Genomic DNA, 23,746 nt, shown 5'->3' on the forward strand with positions numbered 1-23,746 from the left:
TCCCTTAAGTTTTTGTGTGCTCGTTTGCCCAGATGATGTATTCATCTACTCAGTGCAACCACCTGCAGATAAGACACCCTGGTGAAGGGCATTTTTGAGCCTTCAGGTGTCTACCTTGGTATAGATTCTTATCCTTCCAGAAAGGTGCCAAAGTTCTAGCTGGAGAATCAGTCTCCTCAGAACATCAAAAATTACCCATATCTTCATTTTTTTTGGCAGTTTGTATGCTCTGTTATGACTTTCTGGGTGCCGAGCTAGATGGTTTTTAAGTGCTGTGTTTTTGGTTAAACAAATCTGTTCTGGAATAACTTCTGGTTTGACTCAACCATTATGCACTCATCCTCCATGTAACAGTTGCAAATGTGATCTTAAAAATATTTCTGGCAGAAACTACCTGCTGGAAAAATAGACAGTGAGGTATCATTTACAATATCACCCCTCCTTTATACATTTAAACAAAAAACAAAACCTTGTCCCATGTAAATTAGCTTAGAAAATTATGACACAGCACTTTGGGAGGCCGAGGCAGGTGGATCACCTGAGGTCAGGAGTTTGAGACTAGCCTAGCCAACACGGTGAAACGCTGTCTCTGCTAAAAATACAAAAATTAGCCGGGCATGGTGGCATGCACCGGTAGTCCCAGCTACTCAGGAGGCTGAGGCAGGAGAATTGCTAGAACCTGGGAGGTGGAGGTTGCAGTGAGCCGAGATCGCGCCATTGCACTTCAGCCTGGGCAACCCAGCAAGACTCCTTCTCAAAAAAAAAAAAAGAAAATAATGACACATAGATAAAATGGAATACTATGGAGTCATTAAATGATAATTGTGAAAACTGTTTAGAAATATCTAAAAAAAAACTAGTGTTAGTAAAAAAAAAATCCCACAACATAAAATGTTAAATATGCCATGTTATGACCATGTAAAATATATCTACATGTAGATGAGGGCTAAAAACTTATCTGGAAAAATTAAAATAATAATTATATTAAAGGATTATAATTGCTGCTTTTTTGTATTATACCATTTTAATACTGTAATAATCATAAAACTTTTATATGATTTAATCGATTCTGCCATAAGCAAGGGGTAGACTATAATATTTTTGGATGCCCTTTTAGAATTAGTTATGGTTTTATTCTAAAAAATGACTGTATTTTAAAAATATATAGGCCAGGTGTGGTGACTCACACCTATAATCCTGGCACTTTGGGAGGCCAAGGTGGGCGGATCACCTGAGGTCAGGAGTTCAAGACCAGCCTGGCCAACATAGTGAAACCCTGTCTCTAATAAAAATACACACACACACATATTAGCTAGGTGTGGTGTCACATGCCTGTAGTTCCACCTACTCGGGAGGGTTAGGCATGAGAATCACTTGAACTCAGGAGACAGAGGTTGCAGTGAACCGAGATTGCGCCACTGCACTCCAGCCTGGGCGACCAAGCGAGACTCAGTCCAAAAAAAAAAACCATATATATATGTGTACATACGGATGTACACATATATATGTATACATATATAAGCTCATGAAGATTTGTTGCTCTTATTAGTATATTAAAAATAAAGTATACTTTTACCTCTGTAATTCAGGGTCTCATCCTTTCTGAACTTTTAAAATTACCTCCTTGTTGGTCTAGATTTGTCTGATCCCCTCCTCTTCATCTTCCATCTCTATTGCTCACATCTCCTTCTGCTCTATCTTGTCTTGGGAATCTTTCTGAAACACAGATCTGAGGAAGTGAGGTCAGCCTACTGACCTTCAGTGCTTCCCAATGCCCTGGGCCCTCTCCACATGCAATGTCAGGACCTGCTGTGGGCTGGCCTTTGCTCACGCTGTTTCTTCTGCCTGAGCCTATGCATCTACCTCAGTGTCTAGCAAGGACTCAAGCCAGGTTAGGAATTTAGTACGTGGTTTAAATGAACAGATGACAAAGCCGTATTAGATTAAATATCTCTTTGGTTATTTTTTTAAAACCTAGATACATGTTTATGATTGTAACATTTATTGAGATCACATCTATTTCAGATGTAAAATGGAATCTGAAATAAAATCCCTTCTCAATGAAGAGAACATTGGAAATGAATGTCTTTGTGACCTTACAAATTTTGGTAAGTTTTTTTGATCCTATATTTAAAGGGGAGTTTTATTTTGAAGAATGAGAATGGGCCACTCACTTCATGTTCTTTTAATAATAACTGCCATTTGTTTTTTTCTAAGGAAATCCCCAGATAAATCTGTACTCTAATGATCTGTTTTTGGAGACACTTAAAAGAATAATGTGTTTCTTTGATTCAATGTTGTTTCACCATAGAGCAAGAGCTATCAGAACAACGGTGCACATATCTTAAAAATGTAATAAATCCTATTCAGCAGCTGAGAGCAGATCTAAAATACAGACAGCATCACACTTTGCAGCATTCACACCCACATATTGAGTTTAACTCCGTGAAAGTATTGGAAGAGGTTAGTATGTTACCTTTATTTTCCATAATGTAATATTTCATTTTTGTCCCAACTAGAAGAGTTTGAGATAAGAAACAAACATGTGTGACTTGTATATTAGTTAATAAGTAATTAATATTTAAATAGAAGGTCAGCTAATTCTATCCACTAAATATTTTAAACACATGCCTGAACTCTGTCGAGCACCCTCATTTCTTGCCTGGAATGTTCCAGTGGCCTCATAACTGGCTTCCCTGCTTTCATTCTTGCCTCTCCTCCCAGTGCATCCTGGGATCTTACCCCAGCACAGAGGGATTAAGTCATCTGTTGCTGAAATTCCCCAGGGGCTCCTGTGAGTACATAAGTCCTTCTATCCACCTAGCCCCCTTTTTGCTTCTTCAGTCACATCTGCTACCTGACATTTCCCCTTTGCCATAAAAGCTCAGTCACACCCAGGCTGGCCTTCCTTCTGTTTCTCCAACATGCCAGGCCCATTCCTGTACTGGCTATTTCCTCTGTCCTGTTGATGTGACTCTGCCATTTAGATCTTGGCTCAAATGTCCTCTTCTCTGAGGGGCCTGTGCTGAGAAGCCACAGTCACTCCCTATCACACCACCCTATTTTGACATTGCCTTCCTGCTCCTGACCCTTTCTCACATATTTTTTTATTAGTTTGTCAACTGCTTCCCCTCAATTGAGCATAAACTTCTTGAGTATAGGTGTGCTATGTTTGATAAAAATTTAGGTGGTTTTAATTTTTTCTACTTTTCAGTTATTCTGTAATGTTATATTGCTTTTATAAATACTCATAAAAAATATAAATGTATGCCCAGCTGGGGATTAGAGGCAAGAATGCAAGGGAAGGAAGGGGTGATTGGAGCAGAGACATCTGGTAAGTTCTCTGCATTACCACAGAGAAAATAAAAATGTGGGTGCAGAGTGACTGTGACTGCACTGTACTTTCTGAGCTTATTTTTGGGATGTCTAGAAGCCTCATCGCAGCTCATTTGTCACTGCCTACCTGGCTGGCATCTCTTTAACTCTCTTCCACAGCTCTTCAAACTTCATCACTGATTGGCTTTTGAGAATAATTATTGTGTCTTTAAATATAAGTATGGAATGATTTGCAATAATTTGCTTACTACTTGTTCCAAATGTCCTATAGGTTGACTTTGTGAAGAAACAATTGAAAACTGTCTTTGAAAGACTTAGCCTGGAGCAACAGAGAATAGAAAATGATCTTTCAGACTGGAGTATAAAGGTAAGTGTGATGTGTCTAGTAATTTATGTGTTTATCAATTTGTCATTTATGTTAAATAAAATAATCATATACTTTTTTTCAGATTCTAGATCATTCTTTGGAAGAAAAGGCTAACCCGCTTAGTGAACTGCCCATTGAATTAGAAAGTTTGGAATGCCCATACCCTGATTTGAAATCTTCAATTCTCAGTGAGTTCTGTAAGTTTACACAGAAATATCAAAAGAAGCTTCAAGACTTTAATCTGCAGTTGGAAGACATATACAGGTGATGAGATAAAACTAATTGAGTCCTGTGTAGACTTTTGACACTAACTTTTTATTTTTGTTTGGAGTCACTATACTTCCAACTTACTGTATAGTTACTATGTAACTGGAATACAATCAATAAATGTTTAGATTGACTATTTGATGAATAGAAAGGGTTTTATTTTTTCAAAAAAATTCTTGACATAATAGTTCTTAAGATTTTTATAAGGTTAAGACATGTTGAAAATATCTCTTATTGAGCTCTTCACTACACAGGTAAGAAATAGTTTTCAAATATGAATTTTCAATAACCACAACTTTTCAAGATATGAAGCTGCTCTGCAGTAATTGATACAATGGAAAATGTACCCATGGAATCATGTTACTTGTAATTGACTATAATTTTATCCTATAATAAACACAGAGTATGTTTTCTAAATTTTAAAAAAATTTCTTCTATATGTTAAATTTCATTTTAGGAAATAGACTTCTTGTTTTCTCCCAAGAATGATTATCCACTTCTGCATGGTGAATATAATGTTCAGTGATTTAAAATTCAGTGTGGCAGTGGTCATCTCCTCTAGTGTCTTCTATGTTAAAATTCACTTAGATGACAAATCCAGATACACCACTCTGAACTAGATCAATGGTCTACCTTATAGTGTATATGAAGCTTCTAGGGGACATTTTGTAGGGAAACAGCTTTCTGTGCCATGATATTGACCTCGATATTTTCCCCGAAAGAATGTATATTTAAAAAGATAACTATTGAAGGGACACATTTATAGTAAATTAAAATAAAAGGTTTATAACTTTGGAATGGAAGAAGACAAATATGACAAATATTTATATTTATTATGAATTGCCTGTGAACTGCAGCTCCTCTGTATGAAACTACTACCGGTAAGAAATAAATTACAGGGGGAAAAAACTTAAATTATCCAAGTAGAGTTATTTGCCTTGGTAGCTTCCTGATCCAAACTCTTCAGTTATAGCTTCTATTTGTCTTAGCATACTTGTCAGTGAATAGAGCCGATTCTACCTGAAGTTGGTCCCCTTTTTCTGATGGTAGCTTTTCCTCATCACACACCTTTTGGTCTCCAGATAGCCTTTCCTTCCCCATCTCTCTCCTTTCCTTTCTTCTTTCCTATCTTGCAGTAAAGCTGAGAAATAATAATATACAATTTACACTTGATGATTGATTAATTACATGTTAACTGGAACTCAGTCACAGTGAAGTACTAACTCAACCATGCACTACACTTAAGTCTCCAATTGTTAAATGAACATTGTCTTCCCACTCCCCATCCCAATCTTGTTAAAGAGATTTTAGAACTCATCAAGAAAGAGGAAGAGGATTTTTTGTTTGGTAGTGGAGAGGGCATTATAATCAGGCTGATTAACTGTAGCTGTGAAGAGGGTAAATCTGACCCTATCATTTAAAGCAAGTTGGCTGGCCCAGGACCTCCTCTCCCAGATGATTCCTAATCTCCCTGAGAAAGCTGGCTGAGATCATGGTGTTTCTAGGTTAGTAACTCCTCAAGAGGGAGGAGTTTGACTTAGCAGTCTAAAATGGCTTCCTTCTAGTAAGACTTATTCTTCACAGCCCATTTTCCTTCTTTCTTTTTAATCTAATCTCAATTTCTGCTCTTTCATAATGCAACCCTGTGTGACTCAGAAACAGTTGGGATTCACAGCTACATTAAAATTACTGAAGATTAAGTGGAGGATTAGATGAATATATATCACATGCTAACAATTCTGCAGAAGGAAGAAATATTGAGGATAAAATAGCTTAGGAAGGCTTGACGGAGGAAGTAAAATTCACTATGGACTTTGAAGAAAGGGTACGCTTACCATAGGCAGAAGAGGGTGGGGAGGAATTCTAAGAAAGGAGATTAAATGACTAGACTGTAAACCCCTTGAGGACAAAGTAATTTAGTAGTTATATTTGTATCCTTAACATATAAATAAATGATTGTTCAATTGAGTTGAATTTGAAAAGAAAAACAATGAAGGCAAGGCATGTTATGGGAACAGTAGGAATCTACTTTGAAGGAATATAAAGTTCATAAATTCTAGTTTAATAGTCTGCTTGCCACTTATAATTATCCATAATACATTTTATTCAGATGATGATGTGTTTCACTTGATGAATATTTATTGAATAAAACTTAAAATACAGTAGTCATTGCAAGCTCCCTGGTAGGGGGTTCAACAGACAGATTAGTTTAGTATATGGCTTTGCCTCTGAGAAAGCTTGGAATATTTGGGGGAAGAAACGTATATACATGTACCCTGACCAAATAAAAATAACATGCAAATGTCAACTAAAGAAAATATTTTATAAATATGCTGGCAGGAAATAGTGAAGCATCAATAAAAGCTAAATGAGGTTTCAGGAGTTGTGTCTTTGAGAAGAAAGAGTAAAAGAGCGATTCTGAATAAATACAGAAGTGGTGGCTATCAGTAGTCTGTGGCTTGTGAGCAGTAAGGCATAAAAGTATACTGTTGTACCTAGGACAATGAATTATAGGTTCAATCATAATATTATTTGTACTTCCAGTTTACCAGTATCTTCACTACTTTGATATGGCTTCTCCCCTCTTTGTTCTAGTTATTGGGTTCACATAGACTGTATTCATGTATGTGGAAGTGTGTGCATAGTTTAGAGAGTTGTGCACTGCTATGCCATATGAAAGTTGAAATATCCAGGGGGCATTGTTTAATTATAAAAGGTTTTCATTGCCTAAAGGCAGTGGACATCATGGTTAGTCCCACTGTTTATTCAATTCTTCCTATTTTATAGTAGCTTGCTGGTTTGGTTTGAAATGACTCCATCTCTAGATCCAAAGGTAGGCAGTGATTGGGAGTATGTCCCAGTCAGTGCAACCTCATTTCCCCAGGTCACAGTGACTAGCTCAGGGAGGTCTAATCCTCTGGAGAGGATTAGATGAATATACATCACATACTGATATGGTTTGGCTGTGTCCCCACCCAAATCTCACCTTGAATTATAATAATCCCCACATGTCAAGGGTGGGGCCAGGTGGAGATAATTGAATCACGGGGGCAGTATCCCCCATACTGTTCTCATGGTAGTGAATAAGTCTCGAGATCTGATGGTTTTATAAATGGGAGTTCCCCTCCACAAGCTCTCTTGCCTGCCACTATGTAAAATGTGACTTTGTTCCTCCTTTGCCTTCTGCCATGAGTGAGAGGACTCCCCAACCATGTGGAACTGTGACTCAATTAAACATCTTTCTTTTATAAATTACCCAGTCTTGGGTATGTCTTTATTAGCAGCATCAGAACAGACTAATACACATGCTAATATTTCTGCAGAGGAAAGGAACATTGAGGATAAAATAACTTAGGAGGTTGATGGAGGAAGCAAAATTCACTATGAACTTTGAAGTATGGGTAGGGTTAGCATAGGCTACGCTGAGCAAAGCTCAGGACTTTTGTTAGGTGCTTGTGAGAAGCAGTATCTTTTCTTCTGCATGGATGTTACCAAGAAAGCATATGGCTGACGTTGCTGCTGGCAGTCATCTGGTGACCGAAGGAAGACAGCCTTTGAATACAGGGCAGGGCCCCAGGAGTCCTGGAGAAACTGAGCTGGTGCCTTATTTGAATGGCATGGGAAGTCCACCTCACTGCTGGAATTTGAAGGGCCATTGGTCCAATTATTGTCTTAAACCAGTGTGACTTGGCTTTCTAGTTGTTTGCAACTAAAAACATCCCTAATTCAATACAGTAATTGATTTGGCTTCAAAATATCCATGACTCATGGAATCAATCTGAAAAATTATTTAAAATATTCTAATTTATTAGGAAGATTAAGCTTGTAAAATCAGCCAAACTTTAAAAATGAAGATTAACTAATGGTGGAGGGATGGGACTTGCGCAGCCAAATATAAATATATATATTTTTAAATCAAAATAAATTAGAAAGTTCTATGTGACTATGGAGTATGTAGCAGATCAGTGAAACAAAACAGAAATAAAGCAGAAAAAATAATGATTTAATTTACAATAAAGGCTAATTTCAAAACTGGGGTAATATCAGATTATTAAAGAGATAGCATTAGGTAATAGGCAATTGGAAGACAAGGTTAGATCTCTTCATTCTATTTGACTCAATAACCTCCAGATGTGTTAAGATATGAAGAAAGAAAATCATAAAAGAACGAGATAAAAATAAAAATAAATAATCTTGAAGTGGAGAAGGCCATTCAAAGCCTATTATTTTCAGTGAAACTCATAAAGAATTTAAATAAATACGATGGCATAAATATTTTTAAAAATCTGGCATGATCGTCTCTCAAAGTTTTAACTCTAGAAAATAGAGACTTCTGGTTTCCAGTCTAGCATGTAGAAACATAGTTGCCACTTGCTTGTAACAACAAATAAAAAGCTGAACAAACTGAAAAATCAGATGTCTTTGATCTCTCAGATAAGTGAGACCACAGTGCAAAATGCTTCCCCCAAAATTGGAGAGACAGAAAGATACAAAGAATTACAACTTACTGGAGCAGAAACACATGAGCAGAAACCTCTGCAGGAACCAGTAATGAGCTAAGAAACCCTGAACCATAATTGATAAACTGCTAGAGGCTCAGTGCAGACAACTCTGAGAATTAAAAACTCCAGGAGGACCCAGTCATAGGAGGCACTCCACACTTTTGTGAGTTTTACTCCAGGAGCTATATCAGGTCCCCACTGTAAATATCTGATAAAAATTCCCTTTTGCTTCTGGCAGCGGGAGGATAAAAGGAAACAACTTGATCTATGCATTCAAAGCAATCCCAGTCAACATCAGAGTGAACAGGCAACCTACAGAATGGGAGAACATTTTTGCAACCTACTCATCTGACAAAGGGCTAATATCCAGAATCTACAATGAACTCCAACAAATTTACAAGAAAAAAACAAACAACCCCATCAAAAAGTGGGCAAAGGATATGAACAGACACTTCTCAAAAGAAGACATTTATGCGGCCAAAAAACACATGAAAAAATGCTCATCATCACTGGCCATCAGAGAAATGCAAATCAAAACCGCAATGAGATACCATCTCACACCAGTTAGAATGGCCATCATTAAAAAGTCAGGACACAACCAGTGCTGGAGAGGATGTGGAGAAATAGGAACACTTTTACACTGTTGGTGGGACTGTAAACTAGTTCAACCATTGTGGAAGTCAGTGTGGCGATTCCTCAGGGATCTAGAACTAGAAATACCATTTGACCCAGCCATCCCATTACTGGGTATATACCCAAAGGACTATAAATCATGCTGCTATAAAGTCACATGCACACATATGTTTATTGCGGCACTATTCACAATAGCAAAGACTTGGAACCAACCCAAAAGTCCAACAACGATAGACTGGATTAAGAAAATGTGGCACATATATACCATGGAATACTATGCAGCCATAAAAAATGATGAGTTCATGTCCTTTGTAGGGACATGGATGAAACTGGAAAACATCATTCTCAGTAAACTATCACAAGGACAAAAAACCAAACACCGCATGTTCTCACTCATAGGTGGGAATTGAACAATGAGAACTCATGGACACAGGAAGGGGAACATCACACTCTGGGGACTGTTGTGGGGTGGGGGGAGGGAGGAGGGACAGCATTAGGAGATATACCTAATGCTAAATGATGAGTTAATGGATGCAGCAAACCAACATGGCACATGGATACATATGTAACAAACCTGCACATTGTGCACGTGTACCCTAAAACATAAAGTATAATAAAAAAAAATCCCAGCAAATTATGTTTTGGATATTGACTAGCTAGCTGATTCTAAACTTGATGTGGAAAGATGAAAGACCCAGATAGGCAGATCAATATTGAAAGAGAAGAGCAAAGTTGGAGGACTGATACTCCCCAACTTCAAGACTTACCATAATCAAGATTGTGTGGTATGGCCAGAGAATAGCCAAACAGATCCACAGAACAGAATAAAGAACCTAGAAATAGGTAAACGGATCAATGCAACAAGAAGATCTAACTATTCTAAATATATATGCACCCAGTACAGGAGCACCCAGATCCTAAAGCATGTTCTTAGAGACCTACAAAGAGACTTAGACTCCCACACAATAATAGTGGAGACTTTAACACCCCACTGTCAATATTAGATCAACGAGACAGACAGTTAACAAGGATATCCAGGAATTGAACTCAGCTGAGGACCAAACGGACCTAATAGACATCTACAGAACTCTCCACCCCAAATCAACAGAATATACATTCTTATCAGCATCTCATCGTACTTATTCTAAAATTGACCATCTAATTGGAACTAAAACACTCCTCAGCAAATGCAAAAGAATGGAAATCATAACAAACAGTCTCTCAGACCACAGTGCAATCAAATTAGAACTCAGGATTAAGAAACTCAAAACCACACAACTACATGGAAACTGAACAACCTGCTCCTGAATGACTACTGGGTAAATAACAAAATTAAGGCAGAAATAAATAAGTTCTTTGAAACCAATGAGAACAAAGACACAACGTACCAGAATCTCTGGGATACATTTAAAGCAATCTGTAGAGGGAAATTTATAGCACTAAATGCCCACAAGAGAAAGCAGGAAAGATCTAAACTTGATACCCTAATATCACTAGAGAAGCAAGAGCAAACAAGTTCAAAAGCTAGCAGAAGACAAGAAATAACTAAGATCAGAGCAGAACTGAAGGAGATACAGACAAGAAAAACCCTTCAAAAAAATCAATGAATCCAGGAACTGCTTTTTTTGAAAAGATCAAAAAAATAAATAGACTGCTAGTCAGACTAATAAAAAAGAAAAGAGAAGAATCAAATACACACAATAAAAAATGTTACAGGGGATATCACCACCGATCCCACAGAAATACAAACTACCATCAGAGAATACTATAAACACCTCTACGCAAATAAACTAGAAAATCTAGAAGAAATGGATAAATTCCTGGACACATACAACCTCCCAAGTCTAAACCGGGAAGAAGTCGAATCCCTGAGTAGACCAATAACAAGTCCTAAAATTGAGGCAGTAATTAATAGCCTACAACCAAAAAGAGTCCAGGACCAGATGGATTCACAGCCAAATTCTACCAGAGGTACAAAGAGGAGCTGGTACCATTCCTTCTGAAACTATTCCAAATAATAGAAAAAGAGGGAATCCTCCCTAACTCATTTTATAAGGCCAGCATCATCCTGATACCAAAACCTGGCAGAGACACAACAAAAAAAGAAAATTTCAGACCAATATCCCTGATGAAAATTGATGCAAAAATCCTCAACAAAATACTGGCAAACCAAATCCAGTAGCACATCAAAAAGCTTATCCACCACGATCAAGTCGGCTTCATATCTGGGATGCAAGTCTGGTTCAACATATGCTAATCAATAAACGTAATCCATCACATAAACAGAACCAACGACAAAAACCATATGATTATCTCAATAGATGCAGAAAAGGCCTTTGACAAAATTCAACACCCTTCATGCTAAAAACTCTGCATAAACTAGATATTGATGGAACATATCTCAAAATAATTATGAGATATTATGATATTTATGATATGATAAACCCACAACCAATATTGGAAGCAAAAACTGGAAGCATTCCCTTTGAAAACTGGCAGAAGACATGGATGCCCTCTCTCACCATTCCTATTCAGCATAGTATTGGAAGTTCTGGCCAAGGCAATCAGGCAAGAGAAGGCAATAAAGTGTATTCAAATAGGAAGAGAAGAAGTCAAATTGTCTCTGTTTGCAGATGACATGATTGTATATCTAGAAAACCCCATCATCTCAGCCCAAAATGTCCTTAAGCTGATAAGCAACTTCAGCAAAGTCTCAGGATACAAAATCAATGTGCAGAAATCACAAGCATTCCTATACACCAGTGACAGAGAGTCAAATCATGAGTGAACTCCCATTCACAATTGCTACAAAGAGAATAAAATACCTAGAAATACAATTTACAAGGGATGTGAAGGACCTCTTCAAGGAGAACTACAAACCACTACTCAAGGAAATAAGAGAAGACACAAACAAGTGGAAAAACATTCCATGCTCATGGATAGGAAGAATGAATATTATGAAAATGGCCATACTGCCCAAAGTAATTTATAGATTCAATGCTATCTCCATCAAGCTATCATTGGCTGTCTTCACAGAATGGGAAAAAACTACTTTAAACTTTATATGGAACCAAAAAAGAGCCCACATAGCCAAGACAATCCTGGGCAAGAAGAACAAAGCTGGAGACATCATGCTACCTGACTTCAAACTATACTACAAGGCTACAGTAACCAAAACAGCATGGTACTGGTACCAAAACAGATATATAGACCAATGGAACAGAACAGAGGCCTTCAGAAATAACACCACACATCTACAACCATCTGATCTTTGACAAACCTGACAAAAACAAGCAATGGGGAAAGGATTCCCTACTTAATAAATGGTGTTGGGAAAACTGGCTAGCCATGTGCAGAAAACTGAAACTGGACCCTTTCCTTATACCTTATATAAAAATTAACTCAAGATGGATTAAAGACTTAAGCATAAGACTTAAACTCATAACAACCCTAGAAGAAAACCTAGGCAATATCATTCAGTACATAGTCATGGGCAAAGACTTCATAACTAAAACACCAAAATCAATGGCAACAAAAGCCAAAATTGACAAATGGGATCTAATTGAAGAGCTTCTACACAGCAAAAGAAACTATCATCGGAGTGAACAGACAACCTACAGAATGGGAGAAAATTTTTTCAATCTACCCATCTGACAAAGGGCTGATATCCAGAATCTACAAAGAACTTAAACAAATTTACAAGAAAAAATCAACCCTATCAAAAAGTGGCAAAGGATATGATCAGACACTTCTCAAAAGAAGACATTTATGTGGCCAACAAACATATGAAAAAATGTTCATCATCACTGGTCATCAGAGAAATGCAAATCAAAACCACAATGAGATACCATCTCACACCAGTTAGAATGGCAATCATTATAACATCAGGAAACAACAGATATTGGAGAAGATGTGAAGAAATAGGAACACTTTTACACTGTTGGTGGGAATGTAAATTAGTTCAACCATTGTGGAAGAGAGTGTGGCAATTCCTCAAGGATTTAGAACTAGAAATACCATTTGACCCAGCAATCCCATTACTGGGTATATACCCAAAGGATTGTAAATCACTCTACTGTAAAGGCACATGCACACATATGTTTATTGTGGCACTATTCACAATAGCAAAGACTTGGAAGCACCCCAAATTCTCATCAGCGATAGACTGGATAAAGAAAATGTGGCACATATACACCATGGAATACTATGCAGCCATGAAAAAGGATGAGTTTATGTCCTTTGCAGGGACATGGATTAAGCTGGAAACAATCATTCTCAGCAAACTAACACAAGAACAGAAACCAAACACCACATGTTCTCACTCATAAGTAGGAGTTGAACAGTGACAACACATGGACACAGCAAGGGGGAACATCACACATTGGGGCCTCTTGGGGAGTGGAAGAGGCTAAGGGAGGGATAGCATTAGGAGAAATACCTTATGTAGGTGACACGTGGATGGGTGCAGCAAACCACCATGGCACGTGTATACGTATGTAACCAACTTGCACATTCTGCACTTGTACCCCAGAATTTAAAGTATAATTTTAAAAATTAAAATTAAAAAAATTCAAAAAAAAACCTGGAAATGGACCACATATATGCGACGTTTGGTAAAGGAGCAGAGGCAATACAATGAAGCAAAGATAGTCTTTTCAGCAAATGTTACTGGAACAACTGGACACACATATTCAAAAAAAAGAATCTAGACACCTTTCACAAAAATTAGTTCAAAATGTATCATAGGCCTAAATGTCGGACACAAAACTGTAAAACTCTTAGAAGGTAACATAGGAGAAAACCTGGATGATCTTGGGTATGACAGTGACTTTTGAGACCAAAAGCATGATCCATGAATGAAATAATTGATAAGCTGAACTTCATTAAAATGACAAACTTATGTTCTGCAAGAGACAATGTCAAGAGAATGAGAAGTCAAGCTGCAGAATGAGAGAAAATATTTGCAAAAGACACATCTGATAGCAGACTGTTATCCAAAATATACAAATTACTTTTAAAACTCGACAGTAAGGAAACAACCTGATTGAAATATGGGCAGAATCCTGAAGACACCACTGCAAAAAGATATACAGATGGTAAATAAGCACATGAAAAGATGCTGCACATTATGTGCCACTAGAGAATGCAAATTACGATAAGACACCCCTACACACTTATTAGAATGGCCAAAATCCAGAACACTGACAACACCAAATGCTGGCAAATAAATATATAGAGCAACAGGACCTCTTATTCATTGCTGGTGGGAATTCAAAATAGTATGGCCACTTTGGAAGTCAGTTTGGCAGTTTCTTACAAAACTAAATATACTTTTACCATACAATCCAGCAGTCATGCTCCTTGGTATTTACCCAAATGAATCAAAAATATATGTCAACGCAAAAACATGCAAATGGATGTTTATAGTAGCTTTATTCATAATTGCTAAAACTTGGACGTTACCAAGATGTTCTTCAGCAGGTGAATGGATAAATAAACTGTGGTACATACACACAATGAAATTTTATTCAACGCTAAAAAGAAAAGAGCTAGCAAACCATGAAAAGACATGCAGGAAATTTAAATGCATATAACTAAGTGAAAGAGGCCAATCTGAAAAAGCTTCATAGTGTATTATTGCAACAGTATGGCATTCTGGAAAAGACAATATTATGGAATCAGTAAGAAAATTAGTGTTGCCAGGGGCTAGAAGGGAGGGATAAATGAGTAGGCAGAGCACAGTGTAGTTTTAGGACAATAAAACTGTTGTGTGCCATACTACCATGGTGGATAAATGTCATTACATGTTTGCCAAAACTCATAGGATGTGCAACACCAAGAATGAGTCCTAATATAAACTATGGACTTTGGGTAGTAATGATGTGTCATCGTAGGTTCATTGATGATAACAAATGTACTCTCTGGCGAGGAATACTTACAATGGAAGAGGTATAATTTTGCATGGGGGCTGAGGATAAATGGGAACTCTCTATATTTTCTGCTTAATTTGCTGTGACTCTAAAACTGTGCTAAGAATATAAATTTTATTAAATACAGAGAGAAAAATAAAAATGTCATTGCTATTTAACTGTTTCAGAGCGCAGAAAAAGGAGAGAAACTTCTAAGTTATGTTCATGAAGCAAGTATAATATTGATAGAAAATCTTGAAAAAATTGCACACATGCAAAAACTATGGCCCAATCTCACTTATATCTATTAATACAAACTTCTAAATAGAATATTCACTGTCATGATTCCAGCATCTTAAAATAGTTGATGTAAGGATATCTATTATGGCTTATCTTCATGAACACTGAAATGCCATTAAAAAGCTAAAACTTAGTCTTTAAAAATATAAAAGGAATAGATGAATGCATTTTGCCTATAATAAAATATATTAACTTCCAAAAACTTAACAGGAATACAATAGAGCATTTTTGTTAGTGAGAAACAAGTCTGTAATCACCACCATTATTTAATATTATTCTGGAAATACTAGGCAACACAATTAGACAAGAGAAAGATATTAGAGTTATAAAATATAGGTAAAATTATCTTATTTGCAGATAGTGAGTTTTTACAAGAAAAACTCATGGCAATCAATGGAAAAAAATCTATAGAAATAAGAGAAGTTGAAAGGAGAGCCAAGATGGCTGAATAGGAACAGCTCCAGTCTACAGCTCCCAGCATGAGTGACACAGAAGACGGGTGATTTCTGCATTTCCAACTGAGGTACTCGGTTCATCTCACTGGGGAGTGTTGGAAAGTGGGTGCAGGACAGTGGGTGCAGCACACTGAGCTTGAGCTGAAGCAGGGCGAGGCATCGCCTCACCCAGGAAGTGCAAGGGGTTGGGGAATTCCCTTTCCTAGTCAAAGAAAGGGGTGACAGACGGCACCTGGAAAATCGGGTCACTCCCACCCTAATACTGCACTTTTCCAAAGGTCTTAGCAAACGGCACACCAGGAGATTTATATCCCGCGCCTGGCTCAGAGGGTCCTACACCCACAGAGCCTCCCTCATTGCTAGCACAGCAGTCTTGAGATCAAACTGCAAGGCAGCAGCGAGGCTGGGGGCGGGGCGCGTGCCATTGCCTAGGCTTGAGTAGGTAAACAAAGCAGCCTGGAAGCTTGAACTGGGTGGAGCCCACTGCAGCTCAAGGAGGCCTGCCTGCCTCTGTAGACTCCACCTCTGGGGGCAGGGCATAGCCAAACAAAAGACACCAGAATCCTCTGCAGACTTAAATGTCCCTGTCTGACAGCTTTGAAGAGAATAGTGGTTCTCCCAGCACACAGCTGGAGATCTAAGAATGGACAGACTGCCTCCTCAAGTGGGTCCCTGACCCCTGAGTAGCCTAACTGGGAGGCACCCCCCAGTAGGGGCAGACTGTCACCTCATACGGCCGGGTACTCCTCTGAGACAGAACTTCCAAAGAAATGATCAGGCAGCAACATTTGCTGTTCACCAATATCCGCTGTTCTGCAGCCTCCGCTGCTGATACCCCGGCAAACAGCGTCTGGAGTGGACCTCCAGCAAACTCCAGCAGACCTGCAGTTGAGGGTCCTGACTGTTAGAAGGAAAACTAACAAACAGAAAGGACATCCACACCAAAACACCTCATCTGTACGTCACCATCATCAAAGACCAAAGGTAGATAAAACCACAAAGATGGGGAAAAAACAGAGCAGAAAAACTGGAAACTCTAAAAATCAGAGCACATCTCCTCCTCCAAAAGAACACAGCTCCTCACCAGCAACGGAACAAAGCTGGATGGAGAATGACTTTGACGAGTTGAGAGAAGAAGGCTTCAGATGATCAAACTACTCCAAGCTAAAGGAGGAAGTTTGAACCCATGGCAAAGAAGTTAAAAACTTTGAAAAAAAATTAGACGAATGGCTAACTAGAATAACCAATGCAGAGAAGTCCTTAAAGGACCTGATGGAAGTGAAAACCAAGGCACAAGAACTATGTGACGAATGCACAAGCCTCAGTAGCTGATTCGATCAACTGGAAGAAAGGGTATCAGTGATGGAAGATCAAATGAATGAAATGAAGTGAGAAGAGAAGTTTAGAGAAAAAGAATAAAAAGAAATGAACAAAGCCTCAAAGAAATATGGGACTATGTGAAAAGACCAAATCTACGTCTGATTGGTGTACCTGAAAGTGACGGGGAGAATGGAACCAAGTTGGAAAACACTCTGCAGGATATTATCCAGGAGAACTTCCCCAATCTAGCAAGGCAGGCCAACATTCAAATTCAGGAAATACAGAGAATGCCACAAAGATACTCCTCGAGAAGAGCAACTCCAAGACACATAATTGTCAGATTCACCAAAGTTGAAATGAAGGAAAAAATGTTAAGGGCAGCCAGAGAGAAAGGTCGGGTTACCCACAAAGGGAAGCCCATCAGACTAACACCTGATCTCTCAGCAGAAACTCTACAAGCCAGAAGAGAGTGGGGGCCAATATTCAACATTCTTAAAGAAAAGAATTTTCAACCCAGAATTTCATATCCAGCCAAACTAAGCTTCACAAGTGAAGGAGAAATAAAATCCTTCACAGACAAGCAAATGCGGAGAGATTTTGTCACCACCAGGCCTGCCCTAAAAGAGCTCCTGAAGGAAGCACTAAACATGGAAAGGAACAACCGGTACCAGCCACTGCAAAAACATGCCAAATTGTAAAGACCATAGGGGCTAGGAAGAAACTGCATCAACTAATGAGCAAAATAACCAGCTAACATCATAATGACAGGATCAAATTCACACATAACAATATTAACCTTAAATGTAAATGGGCTAAATGCTCCAATTAAAAGACACAGACTGACAAATTGGATAAAGAGTCAAGACCCATCAGTGTGCTGTATTCAGGAAACCTATCTCATGTGCAGAGACACACATAGGCTCACAATAAAGGGACAGAGGAAGATCTGCCAAGCAAATGGAAAACAAAAAAAGGCAGGTGTTGCAATCCTAGTCTCTGATAAAACAGACTTTAAACCAACAAAGATCAAAAGAGACAAGGCCATTACATAATGGTAAAGGGATCAATTCAACAAGAAGAGCTAACTATCCTAAATATATGTGCACCCAATACAGGAACACCCAGATTCATAAAGCAAGTCCTTAGAGACCTAGAAAGAGACTTAGACTCCCACACAATAATAATGGGAGATTTTAACACCCCACTGTCAACATTAGACAGATCAACAAGACAGAAAGTTAACAAGGATATCCAGGAATTGAACTCAGCTCTGCACCAAGCAGACATAATAGACATCTACAGAACTCTCCACCCCAAATCCAAAGAATGTACATTCTTCTCAGCACCACACTGCACTTATTCCAAAATTGACCACATAGTTGGAAATAAAGCTCTCCTCAGCAAATGTAAAGGAATAGAAATTATAACAAACTGTCTCTCAGACCACAGTGCAATCAAACTAGAACTCAGGATTCAGAAGCTCACTGAAAACCACTCAACTACATGGAAACTGAACAACCTGTTCTTGAATAACTACTGGGTACATACGAAATGAAGGCAGACATAAAGATGTTCTTTGAAACCAACGAGAACAAAGACACAACATACCAGAATCTCTGGGACACATTCAAAGCAGTGTGTAGTGGGAAATTTATAGCACTAAATGCCCACAAGAGAAAGCAGTAAAGATCTAAAATTGACACCCTAACATCACAATTAAAAGAACTAGAGAAGCAAGAGCAAACACATTCAAAAGCTAGCAGAAGGCAAGAATCAGAGCAGAATTGAAGGAAATAGAGACACAAAACCCTTCAAAAAATCAATGAATCCAGGAGCTGGTTTTTTAAAAAGATCAACAAAATTGATAGACCGATAGCAAGACTAATGAAGAAGAAAAGAGAGAAGAATCAAATAGACAAAATAAAAAATGATAAAGGGGATATCACCACCGATCCCACAGAAATACAAACTACCATCAGAGAATACTTTAACAGCTCTATGCAAATAAACTAGAAAATCTAGAAGAAATGGATAAATTCCTCAACACATACACCCTCCCAAGACTAAACCAGGAAGAAGTTGACTCTCTGAATAGACCAATAACAGGCTCTGAAATTGAGGCAATAATTAATAGCCTACCAACCAAAAAAAAGTCCAGGACCAGATGGATTCACAGCCGAATTCTACCAGAGGTACAAGGAGGAGCTGGTACCATTCCTTCTGAAACTATTCCAATCAATAGAAAAAGAGGGAATCCTCCCTAACTCACTTTAGGAGGCCAGCATCATCCTAATACCAAAGCCTGGCAGAGACACAACAAAAAAAGTGAATTTTAGACCAATATCCCTGATGAACATTGATGCAAAAATCCTCAATAAAATACTGGCAAACCAAATCCAGCAGTACATCAAAAAGCTTCTCCACCACAATCAAGTGTGCTTCATCCCTGGGATGCAAGGCTGGTTCGACATATGCAAATCAATAAACATAATCCAGCATGTAAACAGAACCAATGACAAAAGCCATATGATTATCTCAATAGACGCAGAAAAGGCCTTTGACAAAATTCAACAACCCTTCATGCTAAAAACACTCAATAAATTAGGTATTGATTGGACATATCTTAAAATAATAGCTGTCTATGACAAACTCACAGCTGATATCATACTGAATGGACAAAAACTGGAAGCCTTCCCTTTGGAAACTGGCACGAGACAGGGATGCCCTCTCTCACCACTCCTATTCAATATAGTGTTGGAAGTTCTGGCCAGAGCAATCAGGCAGGAGAAGGAAATAAAGGGTATTCAATTAGGAAAAGAGGAAGTCAAATTGTCCCTGTTTGCAGATGACATGATTGTATATCTAGAAAACCCCATCGTCTCAGCCCAAAATCTCCTTAGCTGATAGGCAACTTCAGCAAAGTCTCAGGATACAAAATCAATGTGCAAAAATCACAAGCATTCTTATACACCAATAACAGACAAACAGAGAACCAAATCATGAGTGACCTCCCATTCACAATTGCTTCAAAGAGAATAAAATACCTAGGAATCCAACTTACAAGGGACATGAAGGACCTCTTCAAGGAGAACTACAAACCACTGCTCAATGATATAAAAGAGGATACAAACAAATGGAAGAACATTCCCTGCTCATGGGTAGGAAGAATGAATATCGTGAAAATGGCCATACTGCCCAAGGTAATTTACAAATTCAATGCCATCCCCATCAATCTACTGATGACTTTCTTCACAGAATTGGAAAAAACTGCTTTAATGTTCATATGGAACCAATAAAGAGCCCGCATTGCCAAGTCAATCCTAGGTCAGGAGAACAACGCTGGAGGCATCACCTGACTTCAAACTATACTACAAGGCTACAGTAATGAAAACAGCATGGTACTGTTACCAAAACAGAGATATAGATCAATGGAACAGAACAGAGCCCTCAGAAATAATGCCACATATCTACAACCATCTGATCTTTGACTAACCTGACAAAAGCAAGCAATGGGGAAGGATTCCCTATTTAATAAATGGTGCTGGGAAAACTGGCTAGCCATATGTAGAAAGCTGAAACTGGATCCCTTCTTTACACCATATACAAAAATTAATTCAAGATGGATTAAAGACTTAAATGTTAGACCTAAAACCATAAAAACCATAGAAGAAAACCTAGGCAATACCATTCAGGACATAGGCGTAGGCAAGGACTTCACGTCTAAAACACCAAAAGCAATGGCAACAAAAGCCAAAATTGACAAATGAGATCTAATTAAACTAAAGAGCTTCTGCACAGCAAAAGAAACTACCATCAGAGTGAACAGGCAACCTAAGAATGGGAGAAAATTTTTTCAATCTACTCAACTGACAAAGGGCTAATATCCAGAATCTACAATGAACTCCAACAAATTTACAAGAAAAAAAAAACAACCCCATCAACAAGTGGGCGAAGGATATGAACAGACACTTCTCAAAAGAAGACATTTATGTAGCCAAAAAACACATGAAAAAATGCTCATCCTCACTGGCCATCAGAGAAATGCAAATCAAAACCACAATGAGATACCATCTCACACCAGTTAGAATGGTGATCATTAAAAAGTCAGGAAACAACAGGTGCTGGAGAGGATGTGGAGAAATAGGAATACTTTTATACTGTTGGTGGGACTGTAAACTAGTTCAACCATTGTGGAAGTCAGTGTGGTGATTCCTCAAGGATCTAGAACTAGAAATACCATTTGACCCAGCCATCCCATTACTGGGTATATACCCAAAGGATTATAAATCATGCTGCTATAAAGACACATGCACACGTATGTTTATTGTGGCACTATTCACAATAGCAAAGACTTGGAACCAACCCAAATGTCCATCAACGATAGACTGTATTAAGAAAATGTGGCACATATACACCATGGAATACTATGCAGCCATAAAAAAATGATGAGTTTATGTCCTTTGTAGGGACATGGATGAAGCTGGAAATCATCATTCTGAGCAAACTAACACAAGGACAAAAAAACAAACATGGCATTTTCTCACTCATAGGTGGGAATTGAACAATGAGAACACATGGACACAGGAAGGGGAACATAGCACACCGGGGTGTGTTGTGGGGTGGGGGATGGGAGGGATAGCATTAGGAGATATACCTAATGTTAGTTGATGAGTTTGTGGGTGTAGTACACCAACATGGCACATGTATACATATGTAACTAACCTGCAAGTTGTGCACATGTACCCTAAAACTTAAATAAAAAAAAAGAAATAAGATAATTTAGTAAGATGGCTGGGTATAAAATTAATATAAATAGAACCCAAATTTTCATATATGTAAACAGTGGCCATCTAGAAGATCTCATGAAAGAAACAAACATAGTTTGCAATAGCAATTATAAATATAGAATATTTGGGAATTAATTTAACAAGAAATGTAAAAGATCTGTACTATAGGAAAAAAATTTCAAATGTTACTGAAGGACATAAAACTTGAACAAGTGATATTTTAGTCTCAGAATAGAAGACTGAATAATTATAGATATTTTTTCCATCAATATATAAATTTAATGATATCAATAAAATTATTCACAGGATTAAAATATTAATTTGAATTTGAATTTATCTAGGAGAATTCTGAGGAAAAGAAGCAATAATGAGGGAAGACTATTGCTATCTTATATTAAGCATTTTATAAACTATAGCATGTTGCCATGAACAGATCAGTGAATGGATGTGATTTGGGCTCAGACAATCCAAAATCCTTGGATGAATTTGGATTCACAATTGAGTTAAAGGGAAAAGAAGCAAGGAGTGAGGCATTCATGTTGCTCATGTGATCATATTCTGAAATTATAGCTTCCTGAGGTGGTAGGTGGGACGTTTCCTAATCATGGCAGAGGCATTATTGTGTAAGTCATATAATATCTAGTCATAAACTATTTTTTGCTTAAAGAGTTTGAATAGTTTTTATCATCTGCCACTAAATCTAATAGATGTGGTAAGGGTGTGGAGAAAACGGGTATTTTATATTCTGCTAAAGTGAGTCTAAACTGGTGAAACTTTTCTATAGAGCAGATCAGCAGGACTTCCCAGATCACAAAGCATATGGCCTTTGTCCTGACAGCCTCCAAATCTCAATAATATATCATATAAATGTACTTGAATATGTATACACTGATTTATTTTTACAGTTATTCATTGCAGTAGTGAAAGATTGAGCGAAAACCTTAATATCAATAGGGACTAGTTTTATAGATTATTGTACATCCATATAATATATTATTCTGCAGATTAAAAATTGTGAAAATTTACATTAACTGACATGGAGCAATATGTAAGGGTTAGGGTGAGGTATATAGTTAAGTAATCAAAGCAATGTACAGTCTACAGTCTACATTGTGTAAAACAGGAAAAAGCAAACATATATATATTTTTATATATTTGCTTTTACATGTCTGAAACAATACACAAAAATTGATAACAGTCATCTTGGGGGAGGGGAGCCAGATGCCTAGGGGAGTAGGTGTGAGAAAGAATTTTCACTGTATCCTTTTTCATTAAACCTTTTGAATTTTGAACCATATGAATATTGTTTCTATTCTAACATTTTTTAAAGGAAAAAAATTGACAAGGGTAAAAATGAAGTAACAGGAAAATGTTGGCAACATGTAAGGTACAAATAATTAAAATCCCTAATACATAAAGACATTTCGCAAATTAATTGAATGGTGAACAGCCAAAAGGAAAATGGAGCAAAGGAGATGAAGATATGACTGACTTATCCTTCGTATTTTCCACAAATATTTATTGAACATCTATTGGCATAAAATATACAAAAATTCATGTACTCATGAAACAGCTAGAAACACACTGGAAACCATAAACATAATACATAAGTATATTATACACAGTAGTGTTGGTGATAAGTGCTATGAAAAAATACAAAGTAAGAGAGATAGAAGGTGTTGGGGTTCTAGGGGGCAGACTGTAATTTTAAGTAGATATTTAGGGGTAGGCCTGGTTGAGAAAGTGACATAAAAGTTAGGACGGGGTTGGGAGAACTAGTCCTGCAGATATTTGGGTAAAAATATTCCAGCCAGTGTTTACTGAGGCAGGAGTATGCCTGGCAAGAGGCCAGTGTGGCAGGAACAGAGTG

The 23,746-nt window shown here is 37.7% G+C and overlaps 1 protein-coding gene across 7 annotated transcripts in view; it reads left to right on the forward strand.

Moving 5' to 3' along the window:
- Positions 1–23,746, forward strand: part of CCDC148 (coiled-coil domain containing 148) — a 308,291-nt gene that overhangs the window by 123,631 nt on the left and 160,914 nt on the right. For all 7 annotated transcript variants that reach the window (XM_058441815.1, XM_058441814.1, XM_058441820.1 and 4 more), the window contains 4 exons: positions 2,026–2,108; positions 2,312–2,463; positions 3,608–3,703; positions 3,786–3,967. In XM_058441815.1, coding sequence (XP_058297798.1) covers positions 2,026–2,108; positions 2,312–2,463; positions 3,608–3,703; positions 3,786–3,967 — 513 coding nt within the window. The remainder of the gene's footprint in view (positions 1–2,025; positions 2,109–2,311; positions 2,464–3,607; positions 3,704–3,785; positions 3,968–23,746) is intronic.

The sequence above is a fragment of the Hylobates moloch genome, unplaced genomic scaffold (assembly GCF_009828535.3).
Source record: "Hylobates moloch isolate HMO894 unplaced genomic scaffold, HMol_V3 SCAFFOLD_1, whole genome shotgun sequence".
Lineage (NCBI taxonomy): Eukaryota > Metazoa > Chordata > Mammalia > Primates > Hylobatidae > Hylobates > Hylobates moloch.